Genomic DNA, 21,625 nt, shown 5'->3' with positions numbered 1-21,625 from the left:
TAAGGTGAACGATGTGTGTTTATCACTGATGAGCAGCCGTGGTGACTGTGACAAGGAAAAACTATCTTAGATGTTATGAGGAAGAAACCTTGAGAGGAACCAGACGCGAAAGGGGAACCCATCCTCATTTAGGTGACATCAAGAGTGTGATTATAGTCTTTAAACAATACAGAACACTGGAGAGTGAGAACTAACATGAGTACTGGAGTGTGTGATTATGAGTAATGATCTTTCTACAGTCTTTTACAGTCATTTGTCATTATAAAACTAGGAGCTACTGAGCAACTCATAAAATAGCTCAACATTTGAGATCATCACAGATCCAACACCAGCTTCTTTATGCCAGAGCCTTTAAACACTCAAAGAGGTCCAGTGTCCAAATTTAAAGTGGGATCCAATTGGCACTGGTACGTCTCTGGATGGTTCTGGATGTTTGTGGGGTCATCATCTTCTTCTTTAAAGGTCCACAATCTTCATGAGGTGGGACTTTCTGACCTCCTTTAACACTTTATATAGCATATGCATTGAACAAATCGTAGAAACCAGTCCCTAGTTATTTTTCCTTTGTGACGCAAAACGACCGACGAGGTAAAGTCTGAAACTGTCAAGAGATAAATCAAAACATAAAATTTCCCTCATATTAAGACAAATTAAGTCTTCATTTGTCTAAGATCAGTAAATGGTCTTTGATTCGTTAAAATAAAGAATAGACGAACTGTATGATTTTTCAAGAAAATGAATCAATCCTTTCTTACAAAGTTGTTTTTTGGTCTTACAACAGAATTTGCATTGCACATTTTTTAAAACCACAACAAGCTGCTACCTCAGCAACATTTAACGGCCCGTTTTTCCTCCCATTTATGTCTTCCAACAGAGCTTGTTAAACAGTATGGCACTGCACAAAACTCTTGGTTCCCACACATTAAACATCGGTGAGTCGTCTATTCAAACAATGCTGGCTCAATTGCTCTGCTTAATATTTGTGTGGAATGTAATTTATAGGTGATTATTTTATTTTATTTAAATCGAACGTTTTTATGTGTAAAAGGTTGCCAATGTAATCGGCCCTTTTTAAAAATTTACCAGTATGTTTCATAAACGAATGAACTGCTGTGTCTTCAATCGTCTTGTGAGTCTAAACACACATCCAGTTTGCAGGACTCCAGACTAAAACACACATATGCATATATAAACATGTCACTTGTATTATAAAATTGTGATCCAATCCCAGTAGGGTGAAACAGCACACCTATTTGTACCAATATCTTTTGAGACATGGGTTTTCGGGCACACGTTTACCGAATGCAATCCTTTTTTTCTTGAGAAACATAGTTAAATGAGTTAAACAGAGTTTCCTAAGGAACGTATTAAGCGGAGGACTGCAAATTTGTTTAGTCTCTGCCTCGCACTTTGAGCATTAAAAAAAAAAACCCTTTAAAACATACACGTAAAAAGGAACTAGAGTTAACAGAGTGTCACTGTGACTCACTCCGTACCTTCGTTGGAGATCTGGGGAATTTGCTGGCCAAGTCAACACCTTAAACTTCTTGTAATGTTCCTGAAAACATTCCTGAACAGTGTGTGCAGTGCATATTACCCTACTGAAAGAGGGAAATACTGTTGCCATGTAGCGTTTACTAGGTCTGCAACAATGTATGGGTAGATGGTGTATGTCATCCTGGACCTGAAGTTTCCCAGCAAAACATTGGCTAAAGCATCACAATTCCTTTGCCAGCTTCTAATAATGCATCAGGTACTATTTCCCTGTAGACACCTTGCTGTCCTTGTGATGTAAAAGATGATTTTTTTAGACCGGACATGTTTAATATTTATAATCACACTCTTAATATCACCCAAATGAGGATGGGTTCCCCTTTTGAGTCTGGTTCCTCTCAAGGTGTCTTCCTCATAACATCTAAGGGAGATTTTCCTGGCCACAGTCGCCCCAGGTTGCTCATCAGGAATAACCACGCATAATTCACTTATATTAAAGTTTTTTTGTTCTATAATTCTTACATTCTGTAAAACTGCTTTGAGACTATGTCCATTGTGAAAAGTTCTATAGAAATAAACTTGAGCTTGAACTTGAACCACCTTCTTCCATCGCTCCATTGTCTAGTTCCTATGCTCAAGCACCTATTGTAGTTGCATTTAGTGATTTAGGGTCTAAATGGGCACTAAGACTGCTCTGCAGTTACACAATCTACAATAGCATTAATTATTTTTACACTCTCCACACAAATCAGTGAGTATTTGTTGCCTGTCCCTGTCAGTGGTTCAGAGGCTGTCCTTCCTTGGACCACATTTGGCACTAACATTATATATTATTTTTATTAATATATTATTATATTGGTAACAGCCCAGAAAACCTGCCATCTACCCAGAATTGACTGCTCACTTCCCTTCTAATATAGACCACTTCTCAACAGATGCCACACATGCTCTCACATGCTCACAAAAAAGACAGGTTATCATTACTCTTAAAAATGAAGGTCAGTCAATCCGAAAAATCTTAATGCATTCGGCAAAACCATCAAACGCTATGAAGACCGTGAGGACCGTCCCAGGAATAGAATACCAAGAGCTACCTCTGCTGCAGAGGATACGTTTTTAGAATTGTCAGCTTAAAAAAATGCTGTTTTACATAAATACTTCTTGGAGTTCAAGTGGCAGGCATATTTCAACATCCATTATTTAGATGAGACTGCATTTTTTGTTTTTTTTTCTCTGTAAGTAAGTGTAAATTTGACATGAGTATCTAATACCTCTTGTTCTTTTGGCATTTAAAAAATTACTTGTAAGGAAATAGTGTAGTTATTACATGATGTGACCGCTAGATGGCTGTCTAAGAACACGTTACAATTCACAATTTTTTCCCATCTTTAATTTTTTTTTTATTCATATTTAATTACAGTAATATTTGAAATTATTAAAAGTGTTTTTATTCATTATATAACATTCTTGCCAGAAGGATTTATACAAAAACCTGGTTCATGAATGAAACAAGTGACTTATTTGTAAAAATGTAACCAAAATGTACCATTTGGTGTTGGTCCCACTTTTGCTGCTAAAACAGTTCAGACCCATTGAGAATTAACAGCATGAACTTCTTCAGGAGTTTATATATATATATAAAATGTTGTTTTTTTATTTTTTATTTTTACTTTAATTTTTTTTTATTATTATTAAATGCCAAAAGAACAAGAGGTATTACATACTCATGTCAAATTTACACTTACTTACAGAGAAAAAAAAAAAAAAAAAAATGCATTTAAAAAATAAGAAAAAATACACATAACAAATTTCAGTGCTTTCAGAGCATTACATGTTTTCAGTGCTTTTTTTGTTTTTTTCCAAGAGATTTACATACAATTTGAAGTCATTAATAAAATGGGAAAATTTTGGTCTACATAGAGGCCACTTTTTCTTATAAATATGGAATTTCTCTAATAAAATAAACAAATGTATAATATGTTTTTGTTCACAATAAAAATGTTCACGTTCTGTATAAAACAGCACATCAAATACACATATTCCTATTAATATATAATTCTATATATTTCCAAAATAATCTTAAGTAAATACATGGAAAAAAAATATGCAAAAAGGTTTATTTTTCTTGACCCTAGATTTCATAGATATATAAAATATATTAATATATATAAATAATGTATTGCACTGGGGGACACTTATTGTACGAACTCTTGCTCTCGGAGAGGAAGAACCCGGAAGTGACGTGTAGGTTGGTGGCAACGTCAAACAGATTTGTCCTCTATTTACTAGCAGCCTCCTGCACGATCATCTGGGTGTTCCAGCACATATACAGCTTTCTGTTATTATTTAATACTTGACTGGAACAATGGCAGGCACTTTGGCTCGTAAAGCTGTCGATCACCTCCGTAGTAAGGAGTTCAGAGATTATCTGATGAGGTAAGTTCCGGCTAACACTAGCTTTGCTAGCTTGCTTGTTAACCTGGTAAACTAGCTCCAAATGGAGGAGGTCTACACTAGTATTATTCGTGCTACTCGAATAATGAATTGTGTGAATTTGTATTTGACCTGCAGCCTATTTTATGGGACGTTTTTCAGATTTGACGGAAGTTGACGGAAATTGTGTTTTGACCGAACTGAAGGGCAAAGTTGTGGCTGAGTCCTGATTGGCTCCCTGCTCCCTGCCCCTGTACACTTGGATCACTAGTAGAAAAATGATTAGACACGTTATTAGACACATGGATGTTCCTGTTGTTTCTATGCACCAAACCAAATCAACAGTATAAAGATTTACTTTGACCAAACATCTATAAATGTACATTTCTGTCCCTTTATTAGCGTTAATAACAGCTTTACACACTCTTGGAATCCACAGTTTCTCCAAACATTCATCTGAAAGACTTTGCCGTGTCTCTGTAAAACTTACTAAAGATCTTCACTGTTTGGAGATTTCTTTCTGACCTTGCGATCCATCCCAGAGGAGTTCAGTATGATTTGAGGTGCAGTAACTGGGCAGAATATTCCAAGACTTTTGACTCTATAGAACATTTCTAGAACCTTCATGTAGGACTCTCGGGTCAATGGTGGCCTTGTTGGTTCTGTTTTTCTTTCACCCGAAATGAATCTCCAACTTTCCCTGCTCCAAAAAACAACCCCAAACCATTAAGTTTTCACCTCCATGGTTGACTGTGGAGGTGAAGGAGTCTGCTGGCATCTTCTCTCCTGTTCTTCTGTTAGAGCCAAAAATGTTGGGACTCAACAGAACTTTGTCCCAGTTTTTCACTGTGCAATTCATGTGTGTTTTGCCTTTAACCTAATTTGTTGCATATAAACAAAACGAACACGCAAGCGCTCTCTCTCTCGCTCTCTCTCTCTCTCGCTCTCTCTCTCTCTTTCATATATATAAATATATATACAGTGGAACGTCGATACTTGATACCGATAGTTGGCGACTTTTCATTGAAAACGGACTGAGAGTAACTCGTGAAAAGTTTTTTTTATTAATCAATCTTGACTCTTTTTTTTCTTTTTTTTCATTTCAATAATAATTTTTTCTTTCTTTTCTCTTCTATTTCTGCTGCACTCGGGACCTTCATCAACAGCACGGTAAGTGTGTCTCATTTATGTATATTAGGATTAGGAAAGCACTTCAAAACGAGAAAACAATCCACAACTGTTCGGTGTGAGGAGCGGAGTTCCTGTGCATCCCGAAGCGTTCGATTCTTACGCGTGGATTTGCGAAGAATGACGTTTTGAATTCATGTAAACGTGGAAACGTCATTTCTGTTTTCTCAGTTTACAGTTGCGTCGTAGAACTTTCCGGCGTTAAGCTCATCTGATGTAAACAAGCCGCACACACGTTTTCAGATGTTACACAAAAAAATTCTCTGTTCTAAAGAATGCTATAGTGGAAAACATATATTATATTGCCTAATATATTTAGTGAACTCTTTCATTACACTGTTCATGGCGTGCAATTCTTCACGTGTCGGCCATCAGGTTTTTATCTGACCTTCCTTCATCTCTCTGATTGAACAGAAGACTTCACTAATCTTCATTTGATTAATCGTTGTCCTTTTATTCCTTTCATCAGCACTTTTGGGGTCCAGTGGCAAACTGGGGGCTGCCGATCGCCGCCATCAACGACATGCAAAAAAGCCCAGAGATCATCAGCGGTCGCATGACCTTCGGTATGTTGTAATCCAGGTGAAACTAGTTGAACCGGATCCACAAACTCACTCCGTTTTGGTTTATTTTGATTCTGAGAGAAAAATCTGGGATTTTGTTTTGTTTTTAAGACCGCTTCAGAATTATCAGCAATATTGTGAATCGTATTTTAACTATTATACATGCGTTCAGTCTGTCAATAGGCATTTACGATATTAAACTTTATCATTATTCAGTAGTGCATTTGGCTCATTTGACTGAACGTGACAGTAATGCAGTGCACATTTGTCCTATTATTATTATGTATGATAAAAATTTATAATTAAGTCACTGATCAATCGATTTAAAAATAAATAAATAAATAAAGCTTTTGTGCAATATTCCATAATATACTGACTTTATGTAAAGATTATTACTCTGTAACTTTCAGATCAGACAAAAGCTAATTAAAGGTTTGTTTTTAAAACCCCCTTTTAATCATTTTGGATCGTTTGTTATATAATATATTAAAATTTTGAGTCTTTTGTCAGTAATTTAGTTTTAGACCAGATAGAGCAGTGACATTATTCTAGCGGTTTGCCTTCCGATAGAAAACCAGTACAAAGGTTTATTAGGTCGTCTTTCATGCTTCTGAGTTTTGTATTATGACCTAAACAATGGTTAAAAAAAAAATCCTTGTTTACAGCAGTGCTTCAGGTTAGTTAGCATTCTACACACTCCATTGTGCATGCCGGAGTCGTTGTCTGAGGCATTTTCTAAATAACGTCTTTGATCAGTTATTGTCTCTTTTTACTGCCAGAAATATTGGTACGAGTCGGTCTGCTTTCTTCGTTAAGCACGTCTGTATTCGCCCTCTCGTTTAACTGAGGTGATCCTGTTTCACCAGCTCTGACCTGCTACTCACTGCTGTTCATGAGATTCGCTTACAAAGTGCAGCCGAGGAACTGGCTCCTGTTCGCCTGCCATTTCACCAACGAGGGAGCGCAACTCATTCAGGGAGGACGCTTGATCAAGTACAAGTGAGTCGTTCATTTCATACTGTCTAATAGCTTTTTTTTTTTTTTTTTTCTTGACCCTTTATCGCAGGCAACGTGGAAAAACCGTCGTCTTCATTAGAAGTGATGTTTGTCGTCTGCCAATTTCCATAAATGTATTTACATGGACTTTTTCTTTTCTTTTGGAAATGCATGAAATATATATAGAAATGTATTCTGTACTTTATATTCTACATAAACATTGATTTTCTTTTTGCCCTCTGCCCTTTGATTATACGATGTAAAAGCTCTGGCTGAATTAGTCAGTTTACTGATTAACTAGTTTTAACATGATCAGCTCAGTTGGGGGTCACCGGGTCGCCGTAAGCACATCTCACTCAACTGTTCTGCGTATGTCGTCAGATAAACCCGTTACACAACAAGTTTGCTCTGTGTGAAATATTGGACAGAAATCTTTTACTTTTCAAAAATATATTTCCGTTTTTGTTTCCCGATCATTTTTTGTATTCAGGTGGAAACCTGGAATCGAGTACACTGAACATCTATAACATTAAAGCCACCGAGACGTGATGGGAATAATTAGGATCTTTTATTGTTAAAGTGGGAGCTGGGATGAGGTTTACTTTAGGCAGCATGTGAACAGTCAATTCCCAAAGGTATTGTTGAAAGCAGGAATAATATGAAAGTGTATGACAAGAGACACATTGTAATAAATGGACCATTGGGACAAAGACTTTTCAGATCATCAGGTCTTTTGGGATGTTCTTGGTATGCAATGGCTGGTAGACAGACAGATATTGTTATTGCATGGTGCAGGTACACAGCAACAAACACTGTGTAAATTGGCATATACTGTATGTACAGCAAATAAATATGAAGGCGATGGGCAGTGAAAATATGCAGTAGCTATTGAGAAAATAAGGTAATTTAGAGCAGTGGCCCCCCCAACCCCCACCGTACTTTCTTATTTACTGATCAGAGTAAAATAATAGGTAATTTTGTAAATAGTAATAAACTCGAAAATATCCCAACATTAAAAGCCTTTGTAATGTTCATTGTGTTGTAATATATATTCGGTATATCAGTATAATTGTATTTGTTTATTTATTTATTGCCTTCGTGGTAAGTTTGGCATTGACCCAAATAAGTTTGTAATCTCATAATTATGTATTTACATGTTTTAATTTGACTAAATCTAATTATATTTGTCTCTTTTTCTGCAGCATGGAGAAGAAAATGGCGAAATGATGAGCAGCCATGAACCGCAGAAGAATTCTGTCCATTGCTAGCAGCAGCTTTCAGAAATATTATTTCCATTAGGTTTTTATCTGATTAACTGATTTACACACAATCGATTTCCCATGCTAACTGAGGATACAAGTTTTCTGACTAGATAACAATAAATTGTATATAAAACGTTTAGAGGACTGTTACTACGCACATTAGACTTTTTTTCAAGAAAGATACACATCAAGCTACTGATTTCAAAAAAATTGTCATTTACGGTAATTTATTGTGAAACTCGGTTAAGAAGTGGATATCAGGTTAACCTCAGACCTTGTAGTAAATAAAAGTTGATTAACTTCATTTCCGGCTCTTGTATTCGATGCAGACTTGCGCTTTTGCTGCAACTACAGCAACCCATTTGTGACCAAATGGTAAGAACGTGGAAGTGTAAATCAGGCAGGAGATCTTAGAACCCGGGCTGGATTTCTAGAAGGATCTTCAGGTTTTATCTCCTTTCCGATCAATTTCTCTGTGCTGTTATAATGAGCTCCATTCTTTTGGAAAGGCTTCCCCTGGATTTTTTTAATGTGGCTGTGGGGATTAGTGATCATTCAGCTACAAGAGCAGTAAAAAGATCAGACAATGATGTTAAGTGAGGAGCTTTGGGGTCCAGTCAATTTACCAGTTTATCCCAAAGGGGTTGAGAAAGCCAGAGCTTTGGCAGAGCCTTTTTGAATTTGATGGCTGCAATAGGTCTAAAAAATGTAGGGACAGGGCCATGTTGACCACTGTGTGCATCACTTCTGTTCGTAAAACATCTGGTAACAGGAGACAGGTTGCTGATGTTTTTGGAGAAGAATGTATGTGTGTGATACAGGATTGTAGCTGTTCAACAAGTGAATTGAAGCATTTGTTGCTTCAAAACCTGCATTCATGGAGCCTTTCCAAATGTGCAAGCCTCTCAATTTATAGCCACTAATTCACTTCCATACCATTAGAGATGTGTTTTTTTTTTTTGCTGATACCAATGCTGATAGTCCCTCTCCTCTTTAGTCTTTAGGACATTATGTCTGACTACAGAACAGTTTTTCACTTTGCCTCAGTACATTTTAAGTGAACTTTGGCCCAAAGAGGATGGCAGAGTTTCTGGATCATGCCTTTTTCTCAGGTGATAATGAACCCATGCAATGATTTCAATTACAGAATCGTGACTGTTTTAAAGGCAGCACTGCCTGAGGGTCCGAAGATCACATGCATCCAATATTGATTTTTGCCCTTGTGCACAGAGATTTCTTCAGATCCTTTGAAATGTTTTATATTCTGTACTGCAAATGATAAGATATTCAACTATTTTTCAGATTTATGTTGAGAAACATGATTCTGAAATTGCTCCACAACTGCTCTTTTACAGATTTGTAAAGCTCTGACCTTCTTTACTTCTGAGAGACTGAGAGATGTTTATTTATTTTGCCTTTTTATAATTTATCTTATATATACATCGGTGTTTTGTCAGGATACTGGAGCGATAAGAAAAAGTAATATACATGTAATAACCATTTATTACTTGTGCTGATAACATTTAATTAAAATGTACAACCATGGACAGTCCTACACCTGAAAACAACTATACAAACATTCACATAATCAGTTTCTAGGTGTATAAACTAACTGGAGCTGAATTTTGGACTTTGGGCTGTAATTAGGCTGTAAAAATGAAGCACAATGAACATCACTCTGAAGAAGCTGACATGACTTAACTTCCAGATAACTACACCTGGATGACTGAGAATCTTCACAGACACACAGAACATGTTTTGGAAAAACAGAGTAACATGTTTGATATATCATGAGTCTGGTGACTTCTGGTAAAATTCAGAATCAGCTGTGATTTTGGTTTATGATTACAGCACAGTGGAGCCAATCCTAGCCACAAAGACTTTGCAGCTCTTGTATGAGAATGATATCGGTATAGCCGTATTGTTATTTAAATCGTTCATATCTTTCAGGTGAATCCTAATTTTCCTTAAGCATTTAAGCAGTTTAGTTTTAACACAAACACTCTTTGGTGTCATTGAGCTACAGCTTCTCTGTTGCCTACACTATAATAGAATCACAGTATAAATATAAATACACAAAGTTGAATTTACACATTTGTGTCATTACAGTATTTCCCTTTTTCTCTCAGCTGGAATTTTTATTGCACTTTTTGTGGCACAATAAAACATGTACCCTGGACTTGGCATTACAAGAGTGCAGTCATAAGTAAATGTAAATACACTCAAATCCCTCGTATCTTCATCACAGGTCATCACTGGTTATGACGAGATCATTCATAATCTGGTTCTCATAGATCATTGCTTCCTCGTCCTGCAAAAATACAAAGAGATTAAACTCGTTCTTTACACACTATTCTTGCAAATCTCAAATAGAAAAGGTTGCTTGGGTCTATGCTGAATGAAGCTGTTCACTTTCTAACATACCCAACTGAGTAAAAAACAATTAAGCAAAAATGGTTACTCACAGCATCCTTTTCTCTGTAGTCCTTCTCTGTGCTTCTGTAGGCTAACACATGGATCAAGGTGTACACTCTGTTTTAAGAAACAAAAAAGGCAAATTAAATTCTCAATTCAGCATTAAAGAAAGTAATGATCAATCAAACTGTGACCATTCTGTATTTGCGATAATGTACCTGTGGTAAAGCATTGCCAGAAACTGGATCAGCAAAAGGATAGCAAAAGACAGCAGGAACATTAAACTTAGAGGTTCCACCTTCAGGGGTTCATCAGCCAAACTGCCATTGGGCAAATATTTAGGAATCTTGATGCTAATGACATCACTCCCAATGGCTTGAAGAAAGAATGTGGCCACTACCCATAAGACGTTTATAATAAAGTACAGAAATACTGCCTGGAATAGACACAGGATAGATGTTATTTCATAATCCATACTATACAATGTAGGCTAGATGAGTATCAGGCCTGATATTGCTAGGATTGCTACCTTGTTCCGTAGGGATTTTAGTTCCCTTTCCACTTGCTCTAGATGGCTTTTGGGATCATCTATGGGTTTTAGGTAGCGCTCTATCAGCTTATTCCAGAAGTCAGTCTCATCCTAGTTAGGTAGACAAATATTTGACTTGAAGATTAGTATGACTAATAAAATGATTTCCAAACCGAAACTGTTCAGGTCTATAATCGAGATAATCCAGTCGCTCTGGAGAAGAGCGTCTGCCAAATGCCATAAATGTATAAATGTAAAACAATCCAAAAAATTTAAATAAATCACAATAATCCATGTGATGGAGTGGACACAAAAAGATCAATGATGTTCCTACCTCATTCAGTCTTGTAACCTGGGGGGCCACTAGGGTTCTTTCAATAGCTCGTTTGACTCTTGCCTCCAGCCTCTTCATTTGGTTGAATTGCATGCGGTTGGTCTTTAGGATCCTTCTTGCCGACTCGTTAAGAGCATCCTGTAGTTCTTCCAATTGGCTTTCCAACAAAACGTCCTCCGGACGAACTTTGTCCTTTAGCTCTTCATTAAGAGTGTCGGTTAGCATGAGGACCAGTTCCTCACACAGGTCTTCCTGGTTCTTGTTTCTAAGGGTGTACCTGATCTGCTCCTGCAGGTTCCTTTTGAGATTTGCGTAGGTAAGCTTCCTCAGGAATACTGTCTTTACTGGTCCAACCCACTCTGTTAGACAAAATAATAGCTTAATTGTACATCCTTTGCAATTTCCTTTCGCCGTTAATCCAATATTTCAATTGATAAAACTAAGGACATTTTTTAAACCTTACCACTATCAGGGACAACATCAATTACTTGCTCTTCTTCGTCATTGGATGCATCCAAGTCATCATACTCATCATTATCATCATATGAATTGTACGTTTTCTGATCCATGCTGATGTCACTAGTACTGTAAATAGTGTATATGGACAAATCAAATGTATGTCTGATTAAAAATCATGTCGATATTAGACGTATTAGAACGTTTTCTTACAATACATTCAGCAATTACCACGTGATATACGAGCGAGAATGGTAGGCTCCGTTGTAAATTTAATTACAGTGGAGATAAAATCTGTCTACCTGTTTAAAGATTTTGTATCTTCTTGTTCCTTCTCATTGGACAGATGCTTGACATCTCTTTTCCTCAATGAAGCACCTCTTTTGATTTCAACATTGGGCTGATTGTCCGTTTCAGAAGGTTTTGAATTGTCCTCAGCACCCAGTACGGTCGACTCCACTTTGGCCGATGAACCATCCGGATTGACTGCTTGCTGAAGTTGTTGGAGCATTAAGTTTTCGGTTTCCTGAGTGACTTGGATATTTACGTCCCAGCAACAGAGTTTGCAGTTGCGGTTGCACAAAACACCCACATGCTTTTTCTCCTCCTTCTCTTTGTTGGATTCTCGAGTGCCCCAGGACACTATGTTCATGTTGACCAAGGAGTATATAGTAAGTAGGAGGTAACCGCTAGGGATGCATATAAAATACATGAGCCCATAGACAATCATGCCAAACTCCTGGGGATGAAGTAGTGCTGTAACAAAGTACAAGATTGCCATGGACACCAGAAATATCCCAGTAGGAGTAATAAACGTCCCTTCCTTCACCATGTCACCTGTACCATGGAGAATATTGAAGTAAATTGGCGTAGAACAAAAGGATCATTAACATTGTATTAGATGACATATCATTGTTGAGTTTTGTTAAATATACAACATGAATTGCAGTAAATAACTGTATAAAAAAAATAAAAGATTTGCAAGTTTGGACTAACAGGCCTTTACTTACCAATAATGGAGAAGAAAGATGCTGTCATCAGAAAAGCATACAAAACACTAAAAATGGCAGCGATTGTAATCTGGAAGTTGGATTTGGTGAAGAAACAAATTAGCATGTAAACCAATGGTGGTATGACCGCTATGATAATGGACAGCGTTCCTGCAATACTAAACACAAACTGGAAAGCCCCTTAAAAAAAGAGAAAAAAAAATTCAGTCAGTATTTTAAAGCAGACATTCCCTAATCAATAAAACACCAGCAATGAATCACAGACATCCATAAAATATACAAAACGTGAATATACTGACCAGCTACCATCAAAGTGACAGAAGCAGGTCCAAGTATAGAAGAGGCCACAGTGAAGATCTGATAAAAGATGTAGAGCATGGATATTGAAGAGTTCCTCTTTGCAGTTTCTTTTCCACTGTGTAGTAGATCCAAGGTGTTTGCGAGAGTCGAGGGACCCCAGCGGCGCCTTTGGTTGTAGAACTCTTTAAATTCCTGTGGAGAATTTGTGTAAGCGTCTGAGGCAGCGTTGTACTCCACTCTCCATCCCTGCTGGAGAAGCAGCGTGCAAAGCCAGCGATCCTCACCTGAAAATGCATTGTAAATGATTAGGAAGTCTAATGGATTAGTTAAATGCTTATATTACACCTGACCATCACAAGCACCATCATCATGCAGTTCATTCTCTAATGTGATGCCTATTAGAATCATTTCACTACAATTACTAACTTATACAAACAATATACAGGGTAAGAGCTGTTATTTTTCACTTAGGTTTGCCTGGAAATGTTTGTTTTGTTGAATTGTATTGTGGGAAAATGCTGGAATTTCACCCAATTGATATTTTCACAGAGAGAATTAGCCTTATGCCACGTACTGTACTATTACCTGTTATTATTTTTTGTTAGTGACAAAATGTGAAATATGTGTAAATGAGCATAAAAAATCAGGCTGATACCGGCTTCGGTTTTGGTGCATCCATAGCCCTAATCCTTTTTCAAATAAATCTATCTGCCACCTATCAGTGGCAGCGGAGGCATGGTCATGCACTGATTTGTAAAGGGAGGGTGGAGCTGGGGATGGTGACTGTTAAGGATCCTACACCTGAGTGAAATTTGGGTTAACAATAGTTCTGTGTTCCAGGGTGCTGAAGCAATTAAAAGATAGAGAGAGAGATAAGAGCTCAAGGGAAGATAAATGGCCGATGCCTGAAAAGACAACTTAAAATGGAATGAGAAGCCTGAGAAGATTCATTTCAAATATAATGGGTTAATGAAGACTCAAAGTGCTGTGACTGCTGGAGATTAAATCTGGCAATATTAAGGGTATTTAAGGATTTGAAAGGTTTTGCAAGATGAAAAAATGTAATAAAGAAGCCAGTCATGTAAAGTCAGACTGGTTTTTGCATATTATCAAGACTACTCAAATATTCATATAGGATGACTGTAATAATGTAGTAATGTATGTGTTTTATTCTGCAGTTTTTTGTTGGTATGCACAGTTATGGCTCTATTCGGGATTAAGCAATCAATCCCTGAGGTATGTCTGCTTACCTTGGTCATATTGGACATACTCAGAAGCCCTGGTGGCCTTAGTGGTGTATCGCTTCAGCACATTGTCATCCATCAGAGCTGACCCTCTGAACAGACTGAAGCATCCAGGACTGCAAAGCACACACCCAAACACATGTTCTGCTGTTTTCTGGAGCCAGTGCCCCACAGCATACTCGAACTTCTGATACCACACCATCGGCCCTGTGAATAAATATTAGCTTTTATTACCACCTGAAGCAGACACATTTTAAATTAAAAGAAGACATAATTTGCCCAAAAAAGGGGAAACTCCTTACCCATTCCAGTTGGATGAATTCTTCCACAAGCAGCACCGACATTACCATACATTCGAAGACGATCAACCAGTAAAATTACAGCTGAAGGGTGGAAGTCAGTGTCCCCATCCAAAGCCAAGATGTACGTGTTCTCATCTGATATGTGTTTCCTCTTGCTATCATTGTCAAAATTTGCTAAGAGGTAAGCCTCTCCATCCAGTGATATGAGACTTGCACGACACACATTGTTCTGTCTCTGTAGAAAAGCCCAGAAAGTTAAGCCCACACTAATTTTTCATTTGCTAAGCATATCATTAAATATACTGTAACATTCTGCATAATAAGAAGACTTACAGTGATTTTTTGTGGATTTTTCACTATATACCCTTTCCAACCCAGGAGATAATACATATACATGATCTGCAAAAAAATATATATACATCAAATAATGTGATGATAATGTTAATTCCTAATCACAGCTTCGTTATAGTCCATCCATCTCACCTGTGACCATCTCTTTTTGTTTCGTATTAAAAGTTTGTCCTTCAGATGGATATATAACATGTTTCCCTCTGGTAGCACAAATGCAATCCGGCCACCATAAGGAGTTTCGGTGATAGAGACTTCATCTGGCTCTTTGTTTGTGAATACTCTGTAAATAACAGCGGAATATATGTATAATAGTGTTTATAATAGTCCTTGAAAAATTACTAACCATAACATAAAAAAAACAATCGTTACCTGTATACTTCTATGACCACATTTATTAGGTCATCTACATATGAATTGACCAACTTTGTCTCAGTCGTTTTGTCTTTCATAAAGGCATCGTCGACATAAATATGACATTCAAAGTCGAAGAAATCCTTGTGCTCTTCCTTTGGATCACCTCTGTACCTGTCCAGTCTGAAACCATGACAAATTGGAGTGAGCTAGAAAATAAAAAATACACTCATTTTTCTTATATGAACAAGCCAAATTTTTTTTTTACCTGAACATTGAGGTAAGGATCTTAAGCATCTCATCATATGTTTCATGCCACATTGTTGCACAGAGATATATGACACAGTTCTCTGCTTCCTCAGAGCTGAAAAACATGCGAAGCGCATCCTCTGTGAACTTCAAATGGACATTTTTATGTTCAGAGTCAAGTAAATTGAGTCGTATTACCTTTCTGGGTTCTTCACTTTCATTTTGGTGTTTAGAAGTAGCGACTGATCAATAAAAGCAGACTCGTACAACCGTCGCACAAAGAGCTGGGACGTCCGCTCGATACGCGGCACCTTCATGCTCCAAACGTAATACGTGCACGTAATCAACCCGAGCCACATGCACACCCCCTCAAGAGCGAGCATGGAGAAAGGCCAAACCGCATAGTGGCTATTCAGTGATGTTTTGCAGATACTGTTGGTGAGTTCCAGAAGAATCATTGGAGTGCTGTTGGAAACCTTCATCTTCACAATGCCGGCGCAAAAGTCCAGAAAAGGGTTATCAATTAGTGAGTAGTTGCCTGCCGCTTCAGAAAGATATGACGTCTCGGGTGTATAATCCAAGGTGCTTGCTTGAGTAAGGAACAGTGTTATGCCGACAATCAGTGTAACAGGGCCTGTCAATGAGACTGGCATGGCAAAGCTCATCCTCACGGAATGGATCTTGCAGGCCACAACGCCAAACCAGTGGCAGGCGGCAGAGCAGAAGGCTTGCAGAAAAAACACCCCAAGGCCTACCCCAAGTGTATCTTTCTTAACTTCTGTGAAAGCGCTCCAGTCGATGCGGGTCTCAGCTATTAGGCCATAATAAAGGAAGTATATCCCGACAGTGACCGCAATCCTCATTAAACTGGTGATCATGAACACAGAATCTCTGAAGCTATCCAAATCAGAGAGCATATCTTGAATATTGTTGCTGGCCTGCAGAGAATTTTCCCACCAGTTAAGAGAGACAAGAAGGGAAGCAAATATAGCAAGGCCTACATAGTAATAACAGTCTTGGTCTTGGTCTGAGACATAGGAAGATATTCGCACATAGTAATCGGTAGCCAGCAGGCTGTAGCCAGTGAACACTAGAATAATTGAGCAAATAGGAAAGATGATCATCCAGCGCTGGTGCTGAAGACGAAGGACAGCGTGCAGGAAGGCCGTGCAAATGCAGACACCTCCAGATATGAACAGGTTGGTCAGCACATCGAACTGAGGCATCACAATTAGAACCAAGATGGAGGTTCCCAGTGCCACCAGGACCTCAATCACTGAAATCTGCAACAAAAAAAGGACATAACATCTGTGAGCCATTGTGAGTTGTATGTAGTTTCTGGAGTCACACTTCATTTGCCAAAAAAGTTGTACAGGTCACTGAAGCCTTATGAATCATGGAAATCCATGTAAATTCAACAGGTGGATTGCAGTACTGCAGCTGTTCTAGTAACAGATCCCCTGATTTAGTTTTTACAATCACATCGGATTTATTTACTTTTTTTTAAACTGAAGGCAACTTCAGACCTAAATACAAACATAAGATAAAAAATGGGAGAGGTCAGGGGTCAGATTAGCAACCTCTCATGATCAGAATGTTAACAGACAAATGGACAAATAAGTGCACTATATGGAAATAAGTATTAGGACACCTGTCTTCTCCAGCCTTATGTGTTTCTTCTCAAAGTCTTTGAATGCTGTTGCATTAAATTTTTTCCTTAACTTGAAGAAAACCCAGACCTGTCCAGCATGGCAATGGAGCTCCCTGAACATATGGTTTACATGGTAACATATGGTTTACGCTGAATTTAGCCATGTTGAACGCCTCCTTACCCTACATCAGTATCTGACTTTATTAAAGATCTTGTGTCTGAATGAGCACAAATCTCTACAAATACACTCCAAAATCTAGTAAAACATCTTCCCAGAAGAGTGAGGGTTATTATAACTGCAAATGGGATCTAAATGTGGAAGGGGATGTTCAGAAAACAGATCTTATGGTCATTGGTCCATATAGCATATATACTTTCAAATTAAAAACAGCAACCAAATATATTAAATAGGTAAAAATTGCTGCACTGCAATTATTCAACAACACATTTCGAATGATTTAATAGCCTCAAACTGATCATTAATAGTTAAGAGTTAAAAGATAATTGTTGTCAAGATTCAGTCTTGTAATTTGCATATTCAGACCTTTGTAAGCAAAAAAATATGTAACCGAAGGGTTATTATTTTCAGTTGTATATGTATGTGTATATATATATATATATATAATACATTTCATTATTAAGCAGGAAGAAACAAATGAAAATGTCATCAATAAGGATGTCATTTGCAATAGATTAACTCACAATCGCCATGGTTTTCATGGTGGGAGAAACAAAGCTTTTGAAAGCACATTTCCACAGACACTTGAGGAACACCAGCAGGTTGGGTGTAACGAGGGCACACATGAGGAGTAGCGTGTAGAACTGCCTATCCGTAGAACTCCTGAGGGATTTTGGACTGGAAAGTGTGACCAGGGATAGAAGACAACCCTGCAAAAAGTTTGTTATATTATTGATATTATTAAAACACATATCATAGATACATAGATTTGGGTTTATTTTGCCATACTGTATAACTTCTGTACTAATTTGTTGGTCCATGCTGTATTTTTGTGCTTGAGATTTTAGTAAAACTGCCAATATGATGTGACATTGCTAGTTTTTAAAAATGGGAAAAAAACAAAGACACATTATAGGTTGTACTTTGAAACCATATCTGTTTGAGCAGAGTATAAAGAAGACAAGGTCAAATAGATTAAACAGCTAAAGGGCTGCTGCATCGTTCTCTTTTATTCCCGAGATGAAACAAGGCAAAATCCCACTTGTCCCTGTATGAGCAGGAAGCTGAATCACATCACGGTCAATATAGGAAACTTCTAAACTAATAAAACTAGATAAGGTATTTTATATTTAATTAAACTTGAAAAAATCAACTTAGAATTTCATAGAAATTAAAGTTATTTTGAACTCGTTTGAAAATTTAACTGTAAAAAGTTAATGTGGATTTTCTCATACATGTTGACTGGGAAATAATAAGATTGGTCTGTTGTGGGGGAAAAAAAGCCAATATCACATATTATATTATCCTCAATTATCTCATATGACATTATGATCCTCAATCCTTTACCCACTTAATTTACTTCCTTGTTGCAAAGTTACTAAGTCACTATCCTACCAGTTCATTCTATTTACACGTTGCTAGGATGTCACCAAGAACATTCAGAAACATTCAGAGAAATAGAGATTAAAGAGTACAAAGTGTGTATAGCTGTGCTGTCATAAATTCCTTTAACAACTGCTATAGCAAAAGATTCAAAACATATCAGATGTAACCTGGATTTAATCAATAGAAATGATTGTGGCTGGAAGGTTAAAGAGACATTTCTGAAAATGATTAATGTTTTATGAATATCTGTAAGGAGGACATTTTGATGGTAATATTCACCTTGCTGATGACGGCGCTGGTCAGGACCAGTACGCCTACAACCACTGCCATGAAGTATTGCACTAAGATAAAACATGTTTTCTTCTTTTCTTTCTCGGCTCCAATAGGATTTAGCTGAAAGGGATCCCATGTGTCCCTGCAAAAAGCATTCGTGTATCGTTCATATTGAGACATGTTTCTGGGTGACAGTAAATTTGCTCACACTCTTTAGACTGTAATCTGAACAAATACATGCTACAGCTATAGCCATATCCTGAATCTACATGGAGGCTACACTACCATTAAATAGCAAAGTCTGGTATACAGAATGGTTTTTATAAATCAAACATGACATAGTCGCCAATGGCTCGCTCATCAGGGACAAACTTACTTATAAAGAATCACCACATTATCTGTGTAAAGCTGCTTTGAGACAATGTTTATTGTTAAAAGCTCTATATTTTGAATAGAATATTATTGAATATACAGTGTTACAAATCCACGTGATCTAGTTAAATAAATTATTGGCAAACATTAATAACAGTTCTTGATTAGTCAAAGAATATATCAATATGTTCATCGGATGGTACCTGTGCCTCCCCTCTCTCTTTTGACCCCTATTCCTCAGGTCCTCCATATTGTTCTCCTATTCCATGAACAGTCTGGAATGCAGTCACGACTAGAGATCGCAATATTTAAGTATGTGTCCACAGAATATGATTGGACTTTTAGCCCTGCCTCATTTACCGTCCACAAGGCAATAAACAGGTACAAGGATCACCTAATGAGAGATTCCCTCTGTGGCTCCAACAGGAAATAGTTAGGATATATACAGGGCAAAGACCAACAACAGCTGGAAACATTATCACCCCTTTTGGTAAAATGTACCAGGAAGTGTTAAGAGAAAAATGACTATATTTTAAGATAAATAAAGTAAAACAGAATATGCATAAAGATACTGTAGCCAGTACCCAGCTCACTTTAATGCATATGCATCAATATTTAAAATAAATATTTTACAACTGTGTGATATTATAACTTACTTTTGAAAACCAATAGTAGTTTAATATTTACATTTGTACAAATTTATTTTGGATATAATACATGGATTTAAACCAAAGAATTGCATTATAAACTACAGCAGTATTATACAGTTTACCTTTTTTTTTACATTAAAAAAATACTTATTCATGAATAATAGTGTACCAATTGTGCCAGAACAGCAAAATACATTAAATAATATTTTAAGGATTAATATATGGATAAAAACAAAGTATGGGATTGTATTATATCTTCTGCAAATGTATTCTGTTTTGCTCTTTTAATTAAGTTTAACTTATGTTTTTATATACAACTATATCTGTATACAAAGCAAGTTCTGTGAGTTTGCATGGGTGGCAGAGGAAGATCTTAAGTGGTCTGCTATAGAGCTCTGACTGCAACCCTACTGAACACATTTGGGTTAGGGTTAGGGTTAGAAACCCTAAAAAATACTTCCCAGAAATGGGAAATGTATTTAAGTACAAATACTTAGTTACAGTACTTAAGTAGAGTTTTCTTGTATCAGTATTTCACTTCACTATTTATTTTTTGGACAACTTTTTACTTTCACTCATTACATTTTTTACACAAATACTTGTACTTCTTTCTATTTCAAACCAGGCTTGTTACTTTAGTTTGAATCTATTTGGTGATATAATCAATTTTGTCTTGACACTAAAACAGTTAGTAGTAATGGCTACCTTTTACCTAAGTACATGTCAGAGCCCAAACCTTTTTACTTCAACTTAAGTGAAAAGTGTAATCAGTATTCAACTTTTACCAGTCTTTTAAAACATGAGTATCTGTACTGCCACCTCTGCCCCAGACATCCTCACCCTACATCAGTACATGACTTTACTCTCCATAAGCACATTTTAAGATCTAATGGAACATCTTCACAAATGATTGTTATATAATATAACAGCAAATGGGCACTAAATGTGGAATGGGATATTTAGAAAGCACATATGAATCTTATCGTGAGGGTCCACAAACTTTTGTCCAAATAGTTTTTCATCTGTATGTATTAGTCATGATGTTTTACAGTTTAAGGAGTTGTCTAGAGACAGTATGGTCTGTCCCATGCCCTTCGACAAGAAAATCAGCCCTACCCATGTCAAGTCAAGTCAAGAAGCTTTTATTGTCATTTCAACCATATATAGCTGACGCATTACACAGTGAAATAAAACAACGTTCCTCCTGAACCCTGGTGCTACATACAACAATCACAGAAAACAAAAAACACAGGGCTAAGGATTAGTAAGTGTTTGATTGCTACTTTGTGTCAATTGCTTTTTTCCACAATTTTATCTAGATGGTTGATTCTTACAAAGTGGTTATTGACAAACCTTAACCTGGAGAACCCCGAGTCTTATTTCACAGTGCACACTATATAGTAAAATGCAATTTTATTTTATAAATTTTTTATTTTTCTATGTTGCCTTTTTTCACAGTCTCAATCTTTTAATAGTCATTTTGTTACTGTATGTGTGATGAATGAATGAATGGATGAATGGTCTTTATTTCACATTTAAAATCAACAACTAACAAAAATTGTTAAATAATTTGACCAAACATATTTGAGTCTAATCCACTAGAGAACGTTTGAAGGTTGTTTGGGTTCATTATGACTC

General features: G+C 36.9%; 2 protein-coding genes across 2 annotated transcripts; one reads left to right on the top strand and one right to left on the bottom strand.

The window, feature by feature from the left end:
- The first annotated feature begins 3,726 nt into the window (after nucleotides 1-3,726).
- On the top strand, nucleotides 3,727-8,240 carry mpc1 (mitochondrial pyruvate carrier 1). Its single transcript, XM_083533255.1, is given in 4 exon segments — nucleotides 3,727-3,931; nucleotides 5,585-5,681; nucleotides 6,545-6,677; nucleotides 7,877-8,240. Coding segments are annotated over 4 exon segments (327 nt in total). The 5' UTR covers nucleotides 3,727-3,859; the 3' UTR covers nucleotides 7,902-8,240.
- A 1,181-nt stretch (nucleotides 8,241-9,421) lies between these two features.
- chs1 (chitin synthase 1) lies at nucleotides 9,422-19,725 on the bottom strand. The gene is made up of 19 exons (XM_083533252.1): nucleotides 19,541-19,725; nucleotides 18,972-19,107; nucleotides 17,831-18,016; nucleotides 15,676-16,760; nucleotides 15,497-15,592; nucleotides 15,247-15,411; nucleotides 15,010-15,157; nucleotides 14,860-14,925; nucleotides 14,527-14,761; nucleotides 14,231-14,431; nucleotides 12,980-13,264; nucleotides 12,681-12,860; nucleotides 11,973-12,507; nucleotides 11,678-11,799; nucleotides 11,215-11,573; nucleotides 10,881-10,991; nucleotides 10,570-10,787; nucleotides 10,402-10,468; nucleotides 9,422-10,247 (listed from the first exon to the last, which is right to left on the bottom strand). Exons 1-19 carry the CDS (start codon nucleotides 19,585-19,587, stop codon nucleotides 10,179-10,181), a joined length of 4,311 nt encoding a protein of 1,436 aa, XP_083389378.1. The 5' UTR covers nucleotides 19,588-19,725; the 3' UTR covers nucleotides 9,422-10,178.
- Nucleotides 19,726-21,625: the final 1,900 nt, after the last annotated feature.

The sequence above is a fragment of the Silurus aristotelis genome, assembly GCF_946808225.1.
Source record: "Silurus aristotelis genome assembly, chromosome: 27".
Lineage (NCBI taxonomy): Eukaryota > Metazoa > Chordata > Actinopteri > Siluriformes > Siluridae > Silurus > Silurus aristotelis.
Note: the sequence above shows the minus strand (reverse complement) of the source record. Positions and strands in the feature narration are given on the sequence as shown.

Bases quoted from the DNA above. Each gene is read 5' to 3' on its own strand.
- chs1 (XM_083533252.1), bottom strand. From the start codon at position 19,587: ATGGAGGACCTGAGGAATAGGGGTCAAAAGAGAGAGGGGAGGCACAG. The intron at 10,469-10,569 runs GTACATTATCGC...TTCTTAAAACAG, and splicing joins CTGGCAATGCTTTACCACAG to AGTGTACACCTTGATCCATG. The intron at 10,248-10,401 runs GTGAGTAACCAT...GTATTTTTGCAG, and splicing joins ACTACAGAGAAAAGGATGCT to GACGAGGAAGCAATGATCTA.